We start from the raw sequence: 17,513 nt of genomic DNA, 5'->3' as shown, positions 1-17,513 counted from the left end.
GCATGTTTACTACGTTACAGATAGACCAGTACTATTAGACTACAAATTGACAGTTGTCAATATAAACAGTACCTTTACTTATTGCCATGATGGTACTAGACAAATACATGGATCAATGGCCATGATCCAGCAGTAGGATGTATGACTGTCTTTTGGAGGGAAAGGCTGCAGATCTTAACTTAAAGAAGACATGTAGACCACAGTTAACAGTATGGACCATTGATATACTGTACATACATACTATAACAAGATACAGCTAATATAACCAACCAATGGATTTCCTATGAGAGACGGATTGTTGCAGTGATTGGTGGCACCAACACAGGCACAGTCAGTTGATAAAGTAGAGCCACGTTTCAGTGTTTACTTTTTCACAGACACTTGCCTTCAATTCAGTGAGAAAAAAAAATAACAAAGAAAAAAATGAAGATGCTACTTACGTGGCTTGTGGGCTATGACAAAAAAACTGTCCCAGGGAGAAGACTACATAATATATTAGGAAATAATAGAAACCAAAATCACAGTCTTATTTTGGCAGGTGGAGTACGAAGTTAAACATTTCAATGGCGGTGTTTTTTGGCACCAGCTGCAGTTCTCCCCATGGTATAGTCAGCTTCAAAATCTCTCGGCTGGATTGCTCCCTTTGTGGTCCCATGGACATGTGAGTGAGAATGTTCTAAATGTAGGAACAGATCTTTCACATGATATCCATCAATCCTTTAATACACTTTATACCAGGACTATTGTCTGTAAGTACAGGTATGTTTCACTGCACTGATTGTATGTTATCTGACACAAGCCCCCAACACATCTTTATTTGGACAGACTATTTTAAATACCGCCCCAATGAGCTACAGCACCAGCTGGGATGCCTGTGAACTAAGAGGGGCTTCTGTGATTTCAAAACTCCATTTCCTGTTAAAGAAGTGAACATGTGTGATGAAAGGGGAGTAAACGTAACACTGAGGTGAAGATCACGGTAGGCCTACACTTCAATGTGTTTGGAAGAGAACCTTATTCAATATCTTATTTCTAAATTCACAGCTTGGTATGCGATAAAGACATCTCTGACATCAGCAAGAGACCCCCCCCCCCACAGCGTATTTATTCTGCCAGTCAAAGTGAGAAGAAACAGAGGAAGCCAATATGGACATTTTCGGCGGTGCCCCTCGCTTGCTGGGCTACGCACGCCCAGTGGTGGCACAGTGTGGCACGGATGCCGTCCTAAAATGCCAGATCGGCGGTGACCCTCGGCCCGATGTGGTCTGGGAGCGTAAGAATGTACAGATCCTCTCGGAAGGACGCTTCAGGCTCTCTGAAGAGGGAAAAGCCTACTTCCTCACCATCACAGGGGTGACTAACCAGGATGCTGGTCAGTATATCTGCAAGGCCTGTAACAGTGTAGGGGAAACGTGTGCAGCGGCCACATTGAAAGTGGAAGGAGAGGGTCAGGAGGGGGACGTGGTACAGAAACAGATAGAAGTCAATGGTGTGCAGCAGCCAAGGCTGGAGAACGGGGAAAATGGGGGACAACATAATGGGGAGGTTGGAGGGCAACAAAACAGGGAGTTAAGAGGGCAACAAAATGGTGATTTTGGAGGGAAACAGAATGGGGAGTTTAGGGGGCAACAAAATGGGGAGTCTGGAGAGAAACAAAATATAGAGATGAGGCAGCAGAATAGGGAGAGGAGAGAAACACTCCAGCCCCAAGAGGAGGCACACCCACCGGCAGATGACAAGCCGCGCTTCCTCATCAAGCCTCTCTCCCTGCGGGTGGACCGGGGGGAGGACGCAGCCTTCTCCTGCAAACTCTGGGGGACCCCTCTCCCCGAGGTGGTATGGGAAAAGGACGGCAAGAAGCTGAGCGACATCTTTGAGAGTGCCCACTTCAGCGTGGGCAGCCAGGAGGGCGGCTGGTGCCAGCTGAAGATCTACCGCACACGGATGCCTGATGGCGGCGTGTATATTTGCAAGGCCGCCAACCGCTACGGGGAGGCGCGAGCGGGCGCTGTGCTTCTGGTGGAGCCTGTCCCGGAACGAGAGGAGAGCGGAGCTGGGAAGTCATCAAACGGATACTCCAACAGTCGTGGGTCACCTCATGCTGGGAGACACAGGAGCAGTAGACATCATGGCTCCTCGAGACAGCCAGAGGATCCTCACCTCAACTCGTCCAAAGTGAAGAAGTTTGCGGTGACGGAGGGGAAACATGCCAAGTTCCGCTGCTTTGTGACGGGGAAACCTAAGCCTGAGATCATCTGGAAGAAAGATGGACTGCCCCTGGAGGCCGGGAGGCGTCACCTTGTCTTCGAGGACCGCGAGGGCTACTACACGCTTAAAGTGCTGTACTGCAAGCAGCAGGACACAGGGCTCTATGTGTGTGCTGCGTCTAACGCCCTGGGACAAACTCTCAGTGCTGTTCACCTGTCTGTCAAAGGTAGGTCATACTGTATGACACTCTTTTTTTTTTTAAAGTTGCATTATGGAGGATTTTGGCCCTGTGCATGCTCTTGAGCCAGAATGGGTCCCTTAAATAGTCAGAAATAATGGCCAGAAATGATCTCATTGGCCTAAACTAAAAGCCTAAAACTAAGGATTGTGAGGCAATAAATGTATTGATATTATATCAAAGTAGTAGAATAACCATACATCTTTAACTCTTGCTGCCTTCCTCATTGCATTCCTTCACCACTGGTGATTAACAATCTCACTTGAGGTTAGGTATAAGGAACAGCCTTGCTCTCATCCACCCAGTTTAGTCAGTTGAGTCAGTCATCATTTTATGGAAATGACATGAAGGAGAAATCCTCATGTTAGCCCTGAAACATATCTCTGACCTCATAGGTATGTCATGGAGACGAACTTAGCTCATAAGCGGCACTTGTCGTGACTAATCGCTCTATGTACACTGTGGAAATGCATGGCTAAAAGATAAGTGTTAAATCACCCTTCTAATTGTTAATTGTTTTTTCATAATTCTATCATAACAGAAAGATAATCCTAGTGGATCCTACCCACCCATTCGGCACACTAGAGTCAGCTGGCCATGTCAGTTAAATGATTATCTGTCTCATGCAGGCATCCAGATCCATTGTGATTGAGTCTTGATGAATTGAGCTACTTAGTGGGAGCCCTGGGGTCTTCCGTTGGGGGCAGATTCTATCTACAGTTGACGTGTCATCACTCATAATATGCTATATGAGTGTCTGTCTGTTATGTAGGGTCTGCATTCAAAGACACTTGAGATGGAGCTCTAATGAAACTTCAAGCTCTTTGATTGACTGGAATAGAGATGGGAGGCATCTAGGAAGTTATGTTTTATTCTTCAGTAATCTACTGCTATATGCTTTTAAAAAGTATGCATTCCCTGTCCCCCAGTCTTCCTCAGCTTCTCCCTTGCCTCCCACCCACTGCCTCCCACTAGGCCTAGTCTCCTACTGCCTTTCCCTGCCCCCCTCAATCCCTCCGGCCCACCCCATACTTGCATGTCTTCCTATATTTAGTGCCTGAATCATGTCCTGAGGTATGCGTCCTGTGAAAGACAGAGACAGTCTCTGTTCCAGCTATTAGCACAGCTCCATTGAAGTATTATTATTGACCAAATAAAAATAATGCAGAGATAGATGGGATAGCATATTTACAATATACTGTATGCATTTGCAATAGAGCTAATTGTGTATAGTGTGTCTAATTGAAATCTTACAGTATGTCAAAATCCCACAACTTGTTTTAACTCTCAAAGTTCAAGCAGTAATATTGCTCCTGAGATAGACCTTGCTAAAAACTATAATTAAGATTCCCACACAATGGAAGTCTCCACACAATGGATGGATTAGAAGAAGTTTATATTACAGCTACCTGTACTAAGAGACATGCAGTACTGTAGTGTGATTTGTTTTGAAATGACATCTTATAACTTACCTTTTTATCCTTGCTTTTACTTAGGCTTTACTTCATTCAGTTATTTCAACACATTTGAGTTTTTACTATTTACCATGCATTAGTCTCTACATTCCTCACTTGTTCTCTGCTTTTACAGTATTCTACAGTATTCTACAGTATTCTACAGAACTCTCATGGCTGTTATACTTGTTATCCTCTTATTTATTTCGTCTTTTTATTTCCTCTCTTTGTTTTTATGAATTTTCCTGTAAAACTTTGTATTGCATGTGTGCATGAAATGTGCTACATATAAACTTTTGATAGTCTAAAGTTTGGTTTGATTTTGATTCCACCTGAAACACAATCTCCTTATTTGATCTACAGGTCCACCAGTGCGGTTCAGGCGGTCGCTCACTGACGTGGAGGTGAGAGAGAGGGACGTAGCCGTACTAGAGTGCGAGGTGCCTGAGGAGTCCATCCCTACTGCATGGTACCTAGAGGACCAGAGGCTACAGCCCAGCAGTAAATATGGGATGGAACAGAAGGGAACCAAACGCAGACTCACCATCCATGATATCGGAGCAGATGATGACGGGGTCTACCTCTGCGAGATGCCTGACGGAGGGAAGAGCATCGCTGAGCTAGCAGTCAAAGGTATACTTCTAATATTATTGAATAAGCTTACTTAAACACTATTACTATGCTAGTGACACCGTGTCTGGCTAGGAGTAAGGAGTGTGATAGTTGGTTAGTTTCAGCTACAGTATGCTTCTTGTAAAAAATGCGCTTTTGTTGGCTACTCGACCACAATACAGTACGTTGTCAGTGAGTCAAATTTAAAGTACACATTAAATTTTTTCTGTCTGTAGAGCATCAGTCATGTATTCTCCAATATAGTACAGGAAATAAATCATTAGGCTACTTTGAATATCAGCTCAATCAATGTTATTACAAAATGATCAAATAATTTGGACAATACAATATGATACTGTGTATGATGGGCTCATGCCCTGAACATGAACTCAATTATTCTTTGAGTGCAAATAAAATGACTCTCCTTCGAGATCTAATGCAATAGGTGACCCTTGACTCTCTCTCTCTCTCTCATCCCCCAGGGACAATTGTTCGTAAATTGCCCCGCAAACTGGATGTTCTGGAGGGGGAGAATGCAGTATTTTGTGTGGAGGTGGAGGAGGAGGAAATGGAGGTGCACTGGTACAAAGACGGCTTGAAGCTACGTGAGAGCCACCAGACCATCCTGAAGTCTTTTGGTAAAACCCACATCCTGGTCTTTGTCAACGTCGCCCACCAGGACACCGGGGTGGTAACCTTTGTGACGGGCAGATCCAAGACCTCCTCACGGCTCAAAGTCAAGGGTAAAGGGGCTATGAACACAATTCCTGACCTTGTGTTTTATCTACATAGCATATGGTTGAGTAATTCTCTGTGATTGTGTGACTAGCCTCTTCATCCTATATCATTCCTTGAACACAACAGATATTCCTAGAAATGAGACAGGTTATGGTGACTATCAACATAGTTTAGACTGTTGAACCCCCTTTAAAGAGACACGTTACCAGAAACAGTAAGTCACCACTGCATCTCCTCTCAATCTACTATGACAAACCTTACTCACCCACTTACTCATTCCCCTGCCATTTGTATCAGCTACCAGACATAGTCCGCCCATCTGTCCAGTGGGGATCCAGATAGACGTAGACAGGCCCAACAGTGTCCTCCTCTCCTGGGAGCCGGCACCCACCACCCAGACCACCACCCGCTCCGTATACGTCCTGGAGAGGCAGGAGGTGGGCTCCCAGGAGTGGCAGAAGATTCTGACCTCTGACACTGCCACATCTGCTGAGATCATGGGTGACAGCGTGCCGTGCGAGGGTAACTTCCGCTTCCGCGTCTGCAGTGTCAACAAGTACGGCCGTAGCGGTCACGTGGAGTTTCCTAAAGTAGTCCACCTGGGTGAGTGGATGAGTGTGGCATCACATATTCTACCGTCGTTTTCTGGCAAAGGGAGTGTTTTTAGAATTTTTTGAATTTTCCAAAGAAGGTCAATGAGACACTTGATTTTACAGTGTATATCTCATGATTGTGCTCTGGAGACCTTGGGTGGTGTTCTGTAGTCTGTGTATTGTACATAAAGAAAGTGCAATGCGAAGCACATATAAAATGGATTATCTTGGTGGCAAGAGGTCTCAAATAGAGAAGATTTTCTGTACAAAATATGACAGCTCCACTTTTCTGTCTCCACTGTTCTCCCCCTCAGTCCCAGGGCCCAAAATCCACTCACCCCTCCAGGGCTGTGAGGTGGTGGAGGGAGAGGATGCCTGCTTCTCCATCGAGCTCTCCGCCTCTATGACGGGGACATGGTTCATTAACAGCACCCAACTGCAGCACAGTGAACGCTACTCTATCCGCCACTCACAGACACAGCACTCACTGGTGATCCACAGTGCCAAGGTCACAGACGACACAGCAGAGATTACCTTCATTGCCAAAGGAGTCAGAGACTCAGCTGTCCTCAAGGTTCAACGTAGGTGTTGTGAAACATTGTTTGAAGTAAAGTAAAATAACAAAATAATGGTGTCATGCAAGAATTGTTCGCATTTCTTGTCAACTGCATTAGGAAGGAATCATTTTAGTGACTCATAGTCAATTGTTCCATGCTACGCTGAATTTTCGAAATATCAAATGCTAAGCAGTCATGTGATTTTTACAATACACTGCATGTTTATAGTTATCTGTAATAATTACTTTCCAGCTGCAGTTGTGAAGTTCACCCTTCTGTCGGAAACGGACAGTTACAAGAAGGTTGAATCTGGCAACCCGATTGTCCTGTACTGTGAGGTGTCATACCCCTTAGCCAGAGTGTGCTGGTTCAAGGATGGAGTGGAGCTCCAGGTGACTGACGGCTTGAACATCCAATCAGAGGGGAACATGAGAAGGATTGTCATTCAATCAGCAGAGTTCACTGACTCTGGGGAGTACACCTGTGAGACCATGGGTGACGTCATCAAATTCAATGTGGAGGTCGAAGGTGAGTGTTCATTTCGTACTTGTCCATATTTGAGATCATTAACAACAAAACTCAACTGATAGATCTGCAGATCAGTGTTTCGAGTTCTGTAACTATCTCACCTCTTCATTATCAACATCAACCAGGGCTGGGGTCAATTCCATGAAAATGTATATAAATTCAATTCAATTTATGTTTTTAATTTAAATTCAACCCCTGAATTGAAATGAAATTAATTTGAGAAATGTAATGGAATAACTCCAATCCTGATGTCAACATCCCATTGAACACCGCCTCATTGAATCCCCAACATGGGAACTCAACATTGTGGTGACATTATATGAATAACCCCCATCACATCTACAACATGAAAGAATTCCAACCCAGCCATGTCATGCAACATCGGATTAATGTTCACACCGGCTAACTGAGCATCTCATATCTCTCACATTAACCAATCATAACACCTATAGCCGCTCCAGCCACGTTCTGCCAAATACCAGAAGTGGAGAGGACCAAGTCCCTTGAGGCGGGTGACCCCATTATGCTACAGTGTGACCTGTCAGACCCAGATGCTCAGGTGTACTGGTACAAAGATGGCGAGCAGATCTTCAACCTCCCTGGGGTACACTTGCAGGAAGAGGGGTGCAGAAGAATGCTGATTATCCAATCAGCTGATTTTTCTCAGTCTGGCGTGTACACTTGTCAAACAGCTGATGATGTCAGTGTGTTTCAAGTGGAGGTCAAAGGTGATCAAAGGAGATTGTTGTTCTGTTTTTCCTGAGACGGAATGCTAATACGATTACTTTCATTTTGAGGTCTAATACTGTAACTTTGTTTTTGTTGTTGTTGAATAACATGATTGGTGTTTTATGGAGTCATTACAAGTTTAAGTGTGGACTTACAGTATTTGTTCCTCTCTAGGTTTTACCTGCTTGTCTTATCTTCCTAATTGTGTTTCTGAAGACTTACATTTCCAACTCGTTACTTGAATTTTAACAGGGTCCCTTTAACAGGATGCATCAACTACTCCACACATCCTTACAACCAAACTAATCTCTTCTTGCTTCCTCAGTCCAACCAACAAAACTCTAACCCAGACTATCAAACCCATTTGACTAACCATCTACCTGACCAAACTCTAGCCTAACCATAAATCAGATCATCCAAACCAACTAACCATCTCTCCTTGCCTCTCCAGTACACCCAATCAAACCAAAACTTACCTCAGCCCATCCAACCCCTCCACATGGCTAACCCTCCCCTCTGTCCCCCCAGGTCCCCCTGTATCATTCAGTGCTGTCCCTGAGGAGGACCTCCATAAGAGTGCCATGGAGCTGGACCCTGTGGTGCTCTACTGTGAGCTCTCCAGAGAGGACGCCACAGCTCACTGGTACACTGCTGGAATATTCTAGCTATGAAAGCTGCCCACTAAACACAATACACAAACACTGATACATTCACATGGTATCCTTGAGGTGGAAGTAGTAGTAGATTAAAGAAAGCTCCGAATGTTTATGAAATTAACAAACAATTACTTCTATCCCTATCCTATCCCAGGTATAAGGATGGGTGTGAGATCCATCCTAGTGATAACATCACCTTGCAGGCAGAGGGCGCTATGCGAAGGCTGATTATACGCTCGGCCGAGAGCACAGATAAAGGGACGTACACCTGCCAGGCAGGAGACAGCAGTCTGTCCTTCACAGTCAACATCAAAGGTGCAGTATGGTGAATTCTATGGGACAGTATTACCCTACTCACACTACTGAGCCAAACCGAGCTGTGCTGGCCTACTTACATATTCACTATAGTTGTTACAATACAAGCAAGTACAGTATGGTTAGCGTGTAAGCCCTACAGTATGTGTTCATGTTAGTCAGCCTGTTACAAGTAACAATGAGGTTGGCTCTATTGTCTTACCAAAATAAAGCTTTCCCTATTCAGTCACTGAACTAAGTTGCAGTGGTTATGAGATTTGTCACATGACGTCAGACATTTGGTGATGATGACGATGATGACAATGATGATGATGACGATGCTGATGTTGATCATCTTGAAACACAGAGCCACCTGTGATGATAGTGGAGCCTAAGGAAGACATTGTCATGGATTGTCACATCTCAGAGGAGATCGTGTTGCAGTGTGAGCTGTCTCGCTCCAGTGGGGAGGTTCGCTGGTTTAAGGACGGCCTGGTGGTCACAGAGAGCGATAACATCCAGCTAATGTCGGAGGGCCCGTACAGGAGAATGACCATCCTCTGTGGCTCAGTGGAAGATTCCGGAGAGTACATCTGCAATACGGATGGAGACTCTGTGTTCTTCCAGCTCAGCATCACAGGTAGTATCCAGGGTTGTTGGATTGCTGTATCTATTGATAGTACAGTCGTTATAGTACATGTGAATCAAATCAAAGTCAAGTCGAGTCAAGTTGGGGTTAAGTAATACTGTACATTAAGTATCATATTCTCACTCCTCAGTCAATTCATTCTAAAAAGCTGTTGATTTCACCCATAAAAGATATGTTGCCCTAAGATTTCCTGGCCCTTCATTCCACCCCCTCCAGAGCCTCTAGTCAGAATCGTTTCCCCCAGTAAGTCTGAGGTAGAACTGGTCAGGCTGACCTCTGAAAGGCTGGAGCTCAGCTGTGAGATCTCCCAGCCCAAGGCCCAGGTCCGGTGGTACCGAGATGGGCTGGAGGTGGATGAGAGCTCCCATCTCATCCTGGAAGTCCAGGGAGCCCACCGGAGACTACTCATCCCCAAAACCACGGTAGAGGACACAGGAGAGTATGTGTGTGACACCAATGACGACTCTGTGACCTTCCTGGTGATTATTGAAGGTATGGATGGGGTCAGTGAACTCTCTCACACAAGCCGTTGGCTGTATTAGATTTGAATCTATCATAGATTGTTGTATTAAATGATAATTTGTTGATGTTACTTATCCCTGACAGGTGTAATTAATTATTTCTTATTATAAGCATTTTATTTATTTATTATTAAGTATGTATGAGCTTTCATAATGTATGATTACCACATCTTATGTCCCGCTTTGTGGCAATTCTTCGACAATTCTTTTAGTCAAATAATGAAAATCTAAAATGACAAAACAAATTCTTCATCTCAGAACCCCCTGTGAAGCTTGCCCGTCCTAAAAAAATGTCTGACGTATTGGAGCGTTTTGCTGGGGACCCCATCGTACTCGAGTGTGAGGTGTCACGCTCTAATGCGGAGGTGAGCTGGTGGAGGGATGGAAGAGAGGTGGAGGAAAGTAGCAACGTCACCATCACTGAAGATGGACTCATCCGGCGTCTAACCATCCACTCCCCCAGCCCGGGGGATTCTGGGAATTATACCTGTGACACCACAGGTGACAAAATCGACTTCCAGGTCAAAGTCTCAGGTAAGAGATCATGGATGAAGCACCATTCAACATCTAATACACTACCTTTAGTGCTTAAAGTCTTCAGTCCCTTGTGAAGAGTGCAGGTTTTATTGTTCCTGTTCCTGTATTGTTATACTAATTTGATTGTCTTGATCTTTTGTCACATGTTAGCGAAAACATAGATTTACACCTGGCCCCATACAATTAAAAAGTTAAAATTAGTCAAAATTAAGTTTGTTATTATAATCTTTAACCACCAGAGTCACCAATAAAAATTCTGAGGAAGTCGGAGGTGAAGACAGACAAGAGGTCCCGGGTCACTGATGACATTGAGTTGGAGTGTGAGCTCTCCAGGGCCAACGGCGTGGCCAAGTGGTACAAAGATGGCCGCCGGTTAGAGGGGGACGAGAGGTTCTGCGAGGAGGAAGAGGGTGCATTCCGCTCACTAGTCATCCTCAATGCAGAGCTTGCAGACTCTGGGGAGTATTCCCTAGAGGCAGGAGATGACAACATCACCTTCCATGTCACTGTGGAGGGTAAAGAATGGATCTTTTTTTAATTCATTCATGTATATTTTATTATTATTGTTATTTATTAGATTTAATTTTATTCATTCATTTATGTTTTATATCTTAGCTTGAGCGCTAACAAATAAAACCTTGAAATTACTTTTAGATAGCTTCCAATAAAAACACAAAACATTGCGTCCCCTCCCTGTCCAGAGCCTCCAGTAACAATCCTGGGGAACTCAAGCGAGCACCAGGAGATGGTGGCAGGAGACGACCTGATCCTGGCCTGTGAAGTGTCTCGTGCCAATGCACAAGTCCAGTGGTACTTCAACCAGCAACTGCTCTGTAGTGACTCCCGTACATACATCGAGAGCTACGGCACGCTGCGGAAACTCATTCTCTCTGACGTCCAGCCCTCCGACTCTGGGAAGTACATGTGTGATGCAGTTGACGACAAGATGATCACGATGGTCAAGATCCAAGGTACTTTACTGATGTGGAATTCTGTTGCACAGCCTTAACAATTGACCACAATGTAAAGCCTATATCTAGGACACGGTTTTTCTGTGTCAGGTTGCATGGACACAGGAACAACTCAGTCCCCTATACAAAGGTCAGACATAGACCGCTGTTATTTAAAAACAAGAAACACAAAAGCAACATCTCTCTGTATATTTTGGAACAGAACCTCCAGTGACCTTCCTGAACAAAGAGGAAGCAAACATCTTGACAGGTTACGAGGCAGAGAGCGTGACACTGATGGGTGTGGTGTCCAAGGAGAGGGCGGTGGTGCGCTGGCTCAAAGACTGGACGCCGATCGAAGGGGACCGCTTCCACACGGGCATCGAGGGGCACCAGCGTTTCCTCACGATCAACCCACTCAGGCGGTCCGACGCTGGCGAGTACACCTGTGATGCTAGCACAGACGAGATGCACTTCAGCCTGCTAGTCAAAGGTAACCCTTGTGTTTTTACTCTTTTTATGAAACTGACTGGGTTGAACTTGGATGACTGGGTCGAACTCTCCTGGATGCTGCAAAGTTCTGTTAGCTCACTAAGCTAAAACCTAGGTGTGAACACTAGGAGATAACACACACTTTCAGGTCTCAGACAAGGTTACTCATCATGTCAGTATGGTTCCAAACCACCTCTGGTATACTGTATTTTTAAAGGTAACGTCGATATGGATGAGAAAAGCATACCTCTCCCTCAACCTCTGTTTTTCCTAGAGATGAGGATCAAGTTTGTGAAGCCTCTCCATGATACTCGGGCCCATAAGGATGGCATGGTGACCTTGCGCTGTGAGGTGGGTAAGCCCAAGGCTGACGTCCAGTGGCTGAAGGACGGCGTCGAGGTGGTCGCCAGCCGGAGGTTCACCATCCGGGCTGATGGCGTGGAGCGAAGCCTCGCCATCCATCGGCTCACCGATGAGGACACTGGGGAATACGCCTGCGAGTCCAAAGATGACAGGACTGTCGCCAGCCTAAGAGTAGAGAGTAAGTATGGCCCTCGAAATTGGAGGTGCTGCTGTTTGTTTAGTATGCTGATGCAACCAAGTGTCGATAAAGAATGGCATGTCAACACCTGGTAAAAGTCTTCAGTGAAATAGTTTCCTCCATGTGTTACTCTAGGCTAGAAGCACAGAGCTGGTTATTTCTTTCAAAGCTAGAAATGTTCACATCTGAAATGTCCATGTTATAGTTAGTCTTGCTTGGCCAGACTTACAACTACAGACACTCTGGTCACCCAAGACTATGTGATGGTAGACCCTCTCATCATCCCTCTCACCCAATTACTCTCTCTCCTTCCTTCCTTTCCTTCCCCTTGCCTCTGTTACCTCCTCCTTCTCCTCAGTGCCTCGTGTGGTCGAGTTTCTCACTGAGCTCCACAACACCACAGTATTAGAAGGAGAGGACGCCACGTTCAAGTGCGTGGTCTCCCCCGAGGATGTCCAGTTGGTATGGGTGATGGACAATGAGCCCATTGTCCTCGGTGACCGTTACCAGGCGACCCAAAATGGTCTTTGTCACAGCCTGCTCATCCGAAGCTGCCAGGTCCTGGACTCTTCCAAGATCACAGCTGAGGCTGAGGGTGTGGTGTGCAAGGCCAATCTCAAAGTGCAGGGTGAGTCTGTGACTGGGGGAAGGGGGTTTTGTGGTGATTCCCAGTGCCCTCCTGCCATTGTCCTCCTAACAAAATGAAAAACAAGACACCTCAACATCTTACAGATTTCCCCATTTAATAGGTATTTCTCTCCCTCTTCCTTTGTTTCAGAGGCTCAGGTGTTGTTCACAAAGAAGATGGAGGCGGTGATGGCAGAGGAGTATGGCGATGCTACCTTAGAGACAGAGGTCAGTCTGGACACAGGCGAGGTCCAGTGGATGAGGCAGGGGGTAGTCATCCAACCGGGACCCCGACACACGCTGGGGCTGAGTGGCCGCAAACGAAGCCTGACTATCCGCAACCTCACCCTCTCTGACCGGGGGACCTACCGCTGCGAGACCCTGCATGACCGCACACAGGTCAAGCTCAATGTTGAGCGTAAGTGGACTGAATGAGTGAACAATGTTTTCCGGGACATGTGAACACACATGCATACATAAGCATACATATACAAAATACATACATACATACATACATACATACATACACATAAACACACACACACACACACACACACACACACACACACACACACACACACACACACACAAGTTCTGGTTTTCTATTTGTACGTATTGTATGGTGGCCTTCACAGTCTTGTATGGTACCACCAGATACTGTACCAAATATAACTCATGTTCCATGGGTAAAGCCCCTGTGGGTGTGTGAAGGCTGATGAAATGTTGGTAGGCCCTCTTACACTAGTGTATGTGTGATGAAGTGATGAAGGCAGAAATGGCTCATGACTGTAGGTGTAGTATAATTTTTTTCACCTGTTAATCTCTGCAACCAGACAATATTCAGTTGTCAAGCAGGCAATATAACATTCTACATTGTATTCTATTCTTTCTTTACATGTTTTATATGAACAGTGTGAGATTAACAAAACATGGCAATGTAGCAAATGTTCTTCAGTGCACCATTTCTCCTCTTTCCCAGCGAGGAAGATCACCATCCGTAAGGGGCTGAACGACACGGAGACATTTGAGCGGGAGACGGCATCCTTCGAGGTGGAGCTGTCTCACACAGACGTGGAAGGGGTGTGGCAGAAGGACGGCATCCGAGTCAAACCAAATAACCACTGGCGGGTGAGCACGAACGGGCTTGTCCACGGCCTCACCCTCTCCAACCTCACCCTGGAGGACACAGGCACCATGGTCTTCTCAGCCGAGGGGCTCCGGACCTCAGCCAGACTTACAGTCAAAGGTGAGGTACTGTAGTCCTCTAGGATTAGAAGGATGAAGGTATAGTAGTCACCATAAGAGGTAGTCACCCAAAAGGTGCTCACAAACAGAAAGAGGCAACTGCCGGCCAGGAAAAGGTTATGTGAGCCCAACTGTGTGTATCATCTCTCTAAAGCTCATGTTGGTTGGTCATAGAGACTCCAGTGAGCATCCTGAGGAAGCTGGCAGACCTTCGCTTTGAGGTGGGCTATCCTGTCACACTGGAGTGTGAGTTCTCCAGACAGAATGTGGAGGTCAAGTGGAACAAGGTAAAATGATCAATGTAAATGTATGGGTTACTGCATTTTTTGAGCAGTATTTGTGTCAGTCATGTAAGAAGACTGGGTTTTCATTGAAACAGTGCAGACATCTACTAAACATTTAAGTTACTGTCCTAATAAGCAGACTACTTAGACATATTGAGTCTACAACAAATAAGGGCACAGCAATTATATGTAATGCAGAAATGTACATGTTACAGTTGTTACCTCCACATCACAAGAGACACACAAGCAACTTGTAAGTTTGTGTCATCCAAGAATAATGTCATACTGTATTGTTAATGGCCCTGTCCCATCTGCCTTTTGCACTGTAGAATGGGACGGAGCTGAAACAAGGGCAGACTCACCGGATCTACTCCATGGGACGAAAGCGCTTCTGTCAGATCCTGCAGTGTAGCCTTACTGATGCAGGCACCTACACCTGTGACACAGGAGAAATCAACACATCCTGCACTCTAGAGATATACGGTAAGAACAAACAAAAAGTCCCAATCAACAATGTTTTTGTTGTGTGTGAAAGAAACACCTCAGTATACTTTATAAAATGAATAATATAGATGTAATAATATCTAAAGGAAATTAAACAAAAACTACTTTAAGACAAATTAGGATAAAACACATTGCCAACAAGCATCGGCCCCTGGCCTTCAAGTGTCATTTGATACATTTTGTGTGTCATACTGCTATCTAGAGGTATGGCTGGATGGTACAGTCTGCAATGTTTTTGGTTTGGTGGTGGATAGTCCAATTATGCCAGCTCTCATACAGTAGGTTCCATACTGTTATCAATTTAGAACAATTCACTTTTGTGATCATTATTGTAAAATATCATCAACATTAGAGAATTGAGGCAGTAACCATGATTACAGTTGTATTTTACTTTATGTTAGCATGACACAAAGCTTTAATGGTCTAAAATTTGCTATATTGGGAAAACATTTTTTACTGGAAAAACATACTATTCACTTACTAAGCAGCAGTTATGTTTAAATGGATTTGTTTTGTCAAACTCTGCTGTATTTTAATGTCTGTGATATAACTACATTATAACTTTTAAATATTCTTAACCTCAGTTTTGGTTTAATCTCACTGTCCTCAGAGCGTGAGCTGGAGGTGCTGAAGGACCTGGAGGACCTCTGTGTCAAGGTGGACCAGAATGCCGTGTTCATGTGTGAGGTGTCCGCGGAGGACGTGAATGGGGAGTGGTACAAGGACGGCCACAAGATACGACCCACCAACACCATCAAGATACGCACAGAGGGTGAGAGATAACTCCTGATCAATCAATCAGTCAGTCAATCAATCAATCAGTTAGTCAATCAGTCAGTCGATCATTTAATTGAATCAATTCATTAAACAATGTCCTTCCTTCAGGGACAAAGCACTTCCTCCTGATGTGTAATGTGACAGCAGAGGATTCTGGGGAGATCCAGTTTGTGGCCAAACAGGCTGAATCCACGGCCTACCTAGAAGTGCAAGGTACAGTAAGGTTCTATTTACTAGGCTGTAGACAATCTCTGCTGACTTCAAATCCGTTGTTATCAACCCTTGGCATAAATTATCTATTGCTTTGTCCCCAGAGCTCCCCGTCTCCATAGTGAAGCCACTCCGGGACCGCACAGCCCTGGAGAAGCACCGCGTGATTCTTGAATGCACCGTGTCCACGCCTCACTGTGACGTCACTTGGTACAAAGGCGGGGAGGAGCTGGTCCCCTCCGACCGCCTGGAGATCCACTCTGACGGCTGCTACCGCAAACTAGTTATCCAGCAGGTGGCGGTAGAGGACGAGGGGACCTACAGCATAGAGGTCGGCGAGCACATGTCCACAGCCAAGCTCATGGTGGAAGGTGAGCTGACGATGAGTGGATCTGATTGTTTTGTTTCTTGTTTTCACCACTCCAACCATGTCAGATCAGTGATTACTTCGTGGAAGGAAGGGAGGAAAGAGGGAGAGAAGGGAGGAATCTATGTGAACTATTGTAACGGTGCCATTGCCTCATCCCCTTGCCCCTGCAGCCCAGGCTCTGCTGATGGTGAAGGAGCTGGAGGATGTGGAGGTAACGGCCCCAGACCAGGCCTGTTTCAAGTGCGAGGTCTCCGTGGATATTAACAAGCCCCCCATATGGACTCTGAACGGGGAGCCCCTGCAGTCCGGCCCCTCTGTCCGCCTGGAGAACCAGGGGACCATCCACAAACTCACCCTGAAACACACCAGCGCTGACATGAGCGGGACGGTCAAGTTCACCACAGGGAAGGCCAAGAGCTGCGCCAGGCTCAACGTGATGGGACAGTAGAGGGAATTCTCTAGAGGCAGAAAACTTTGGTTGCGGTCTGATTCTCTACCCTTCTCATCGAACTGTGCACCTGTTCACTCCCCCTCATGGATTAAACAGGTGTAAGAAGAAATATAGAGGAAATATCCTAGACCATACTTACACCAATCCAATATGTATACCAATCAGTGGAGGCTGGTTGAGGTAGAAATCGGAGGACGGTCTCATTGTAATCCATGGAACGGAATGAGGAATAGTATCAAACAAACGTGTTTTGACACCATTCCTTATTCCATTCCATGCATTACAATGAGCCATTCCTCTGATTTCTACCTCCACCAGCCTCCCCTGATACCAATCCAATGTTTCTAAGACCCTGAGTAAGAGTGAATGAATGCACACTTCTGGGAGAAGGTAGGGAATTGGAACTTTTAGTTAAGGATTTATGAGTATGTGTAAAAGTGATGTGTGCCTGGTCAAGATGTGTTACTTATGCCCCAAACAACTGTTTCAGGAACATTTGTGTTATTTTCCTCAATAGTTGGGGTTAGGATATGCATAGAGAGCTGATCTTGAATCAGTTGTTGGGGACAGTAACCTTGCAGAAAGTATGGGATTTATACTATTCAGGGTTAAATCTGTGTGCATCACTCCTTAGTGTGATATGGTATATTTTAGTTGGGTGTGAATGGCTGAGTTAATAAGAACTGTACATGTCAGTAACACTTATTTAATTGGAAAATATATTATTTGGGAACTGATTTGAGGAATT

At 45.3% G+C, this 17,513-nt stretch overlaps 1 protein-coding gene across 1 annotated transcript; it reads left to right on the top strand.

Annotated features, from left to right (window-relative positions):
* Positions 1–1,146: 1,146 nt before the first annotated feature.
* obsl1a (obscurin like cytoskeletal adaptor 1a) lies at positions 1,147–17,460 on the top strand (the record flags this gene model as incomplete). The annotated part of the gene is made up of 24 exons (XM_083684554.1): positions 1,147–2,434; positions 4,264–4,533; positions 4,995–5,255; positions 5,548–5,853; positions 6,158–6,424; positions 6,653–6,928; positions 8,186–8,300; positions 8,468–8,628; positions 8,975–9,247; positions 9,473–9,748; positions 10,036–10,311; positions 10,554–10,829; positions 11,016–11,285; positions 11,488–11,757; positions 12,031–12,297; positions 12,656–12,925; positions 13,076–13,342; positions 13,904–14,170; positions 14,344–14,456; positions 14,783–14,936; positions 15,568–15,729; positions 15,843–15,947; positions 16,049–16,315; positions 16,485–17,460. The coding sequence occupies 24 exons, from the start codon at positions 1,147–1,149 to the stop codon at positions 16,760–16,762; spliced, it is 6,735 nt and encodes a 2,244-aa protein (XP_083540680.1). The 3' UTR covers positions 16,763–17,460.
* Between the last annotated feature and the right edge of the window lie 53 nt (positions 17,461–17,513).

The sequence above is a fragment of the Argentina silus genome (genome assembly GCF_951799395.1).
Source record: "Argentina silus genome assembly, chromosome: 14".
In the NCBI taxonomy this organism is placed as follows: domain Eukaryota; kingdom Metazoa; phylum Chordata; class Actinopteri; order Argentiniformes; family Argentinidae; genus Argentina; species Argentina silus.
Note: the sequence above shows the minus strand (reverse complement) of the source record. Positions and strands in the feature narration are given on the sequence as shown.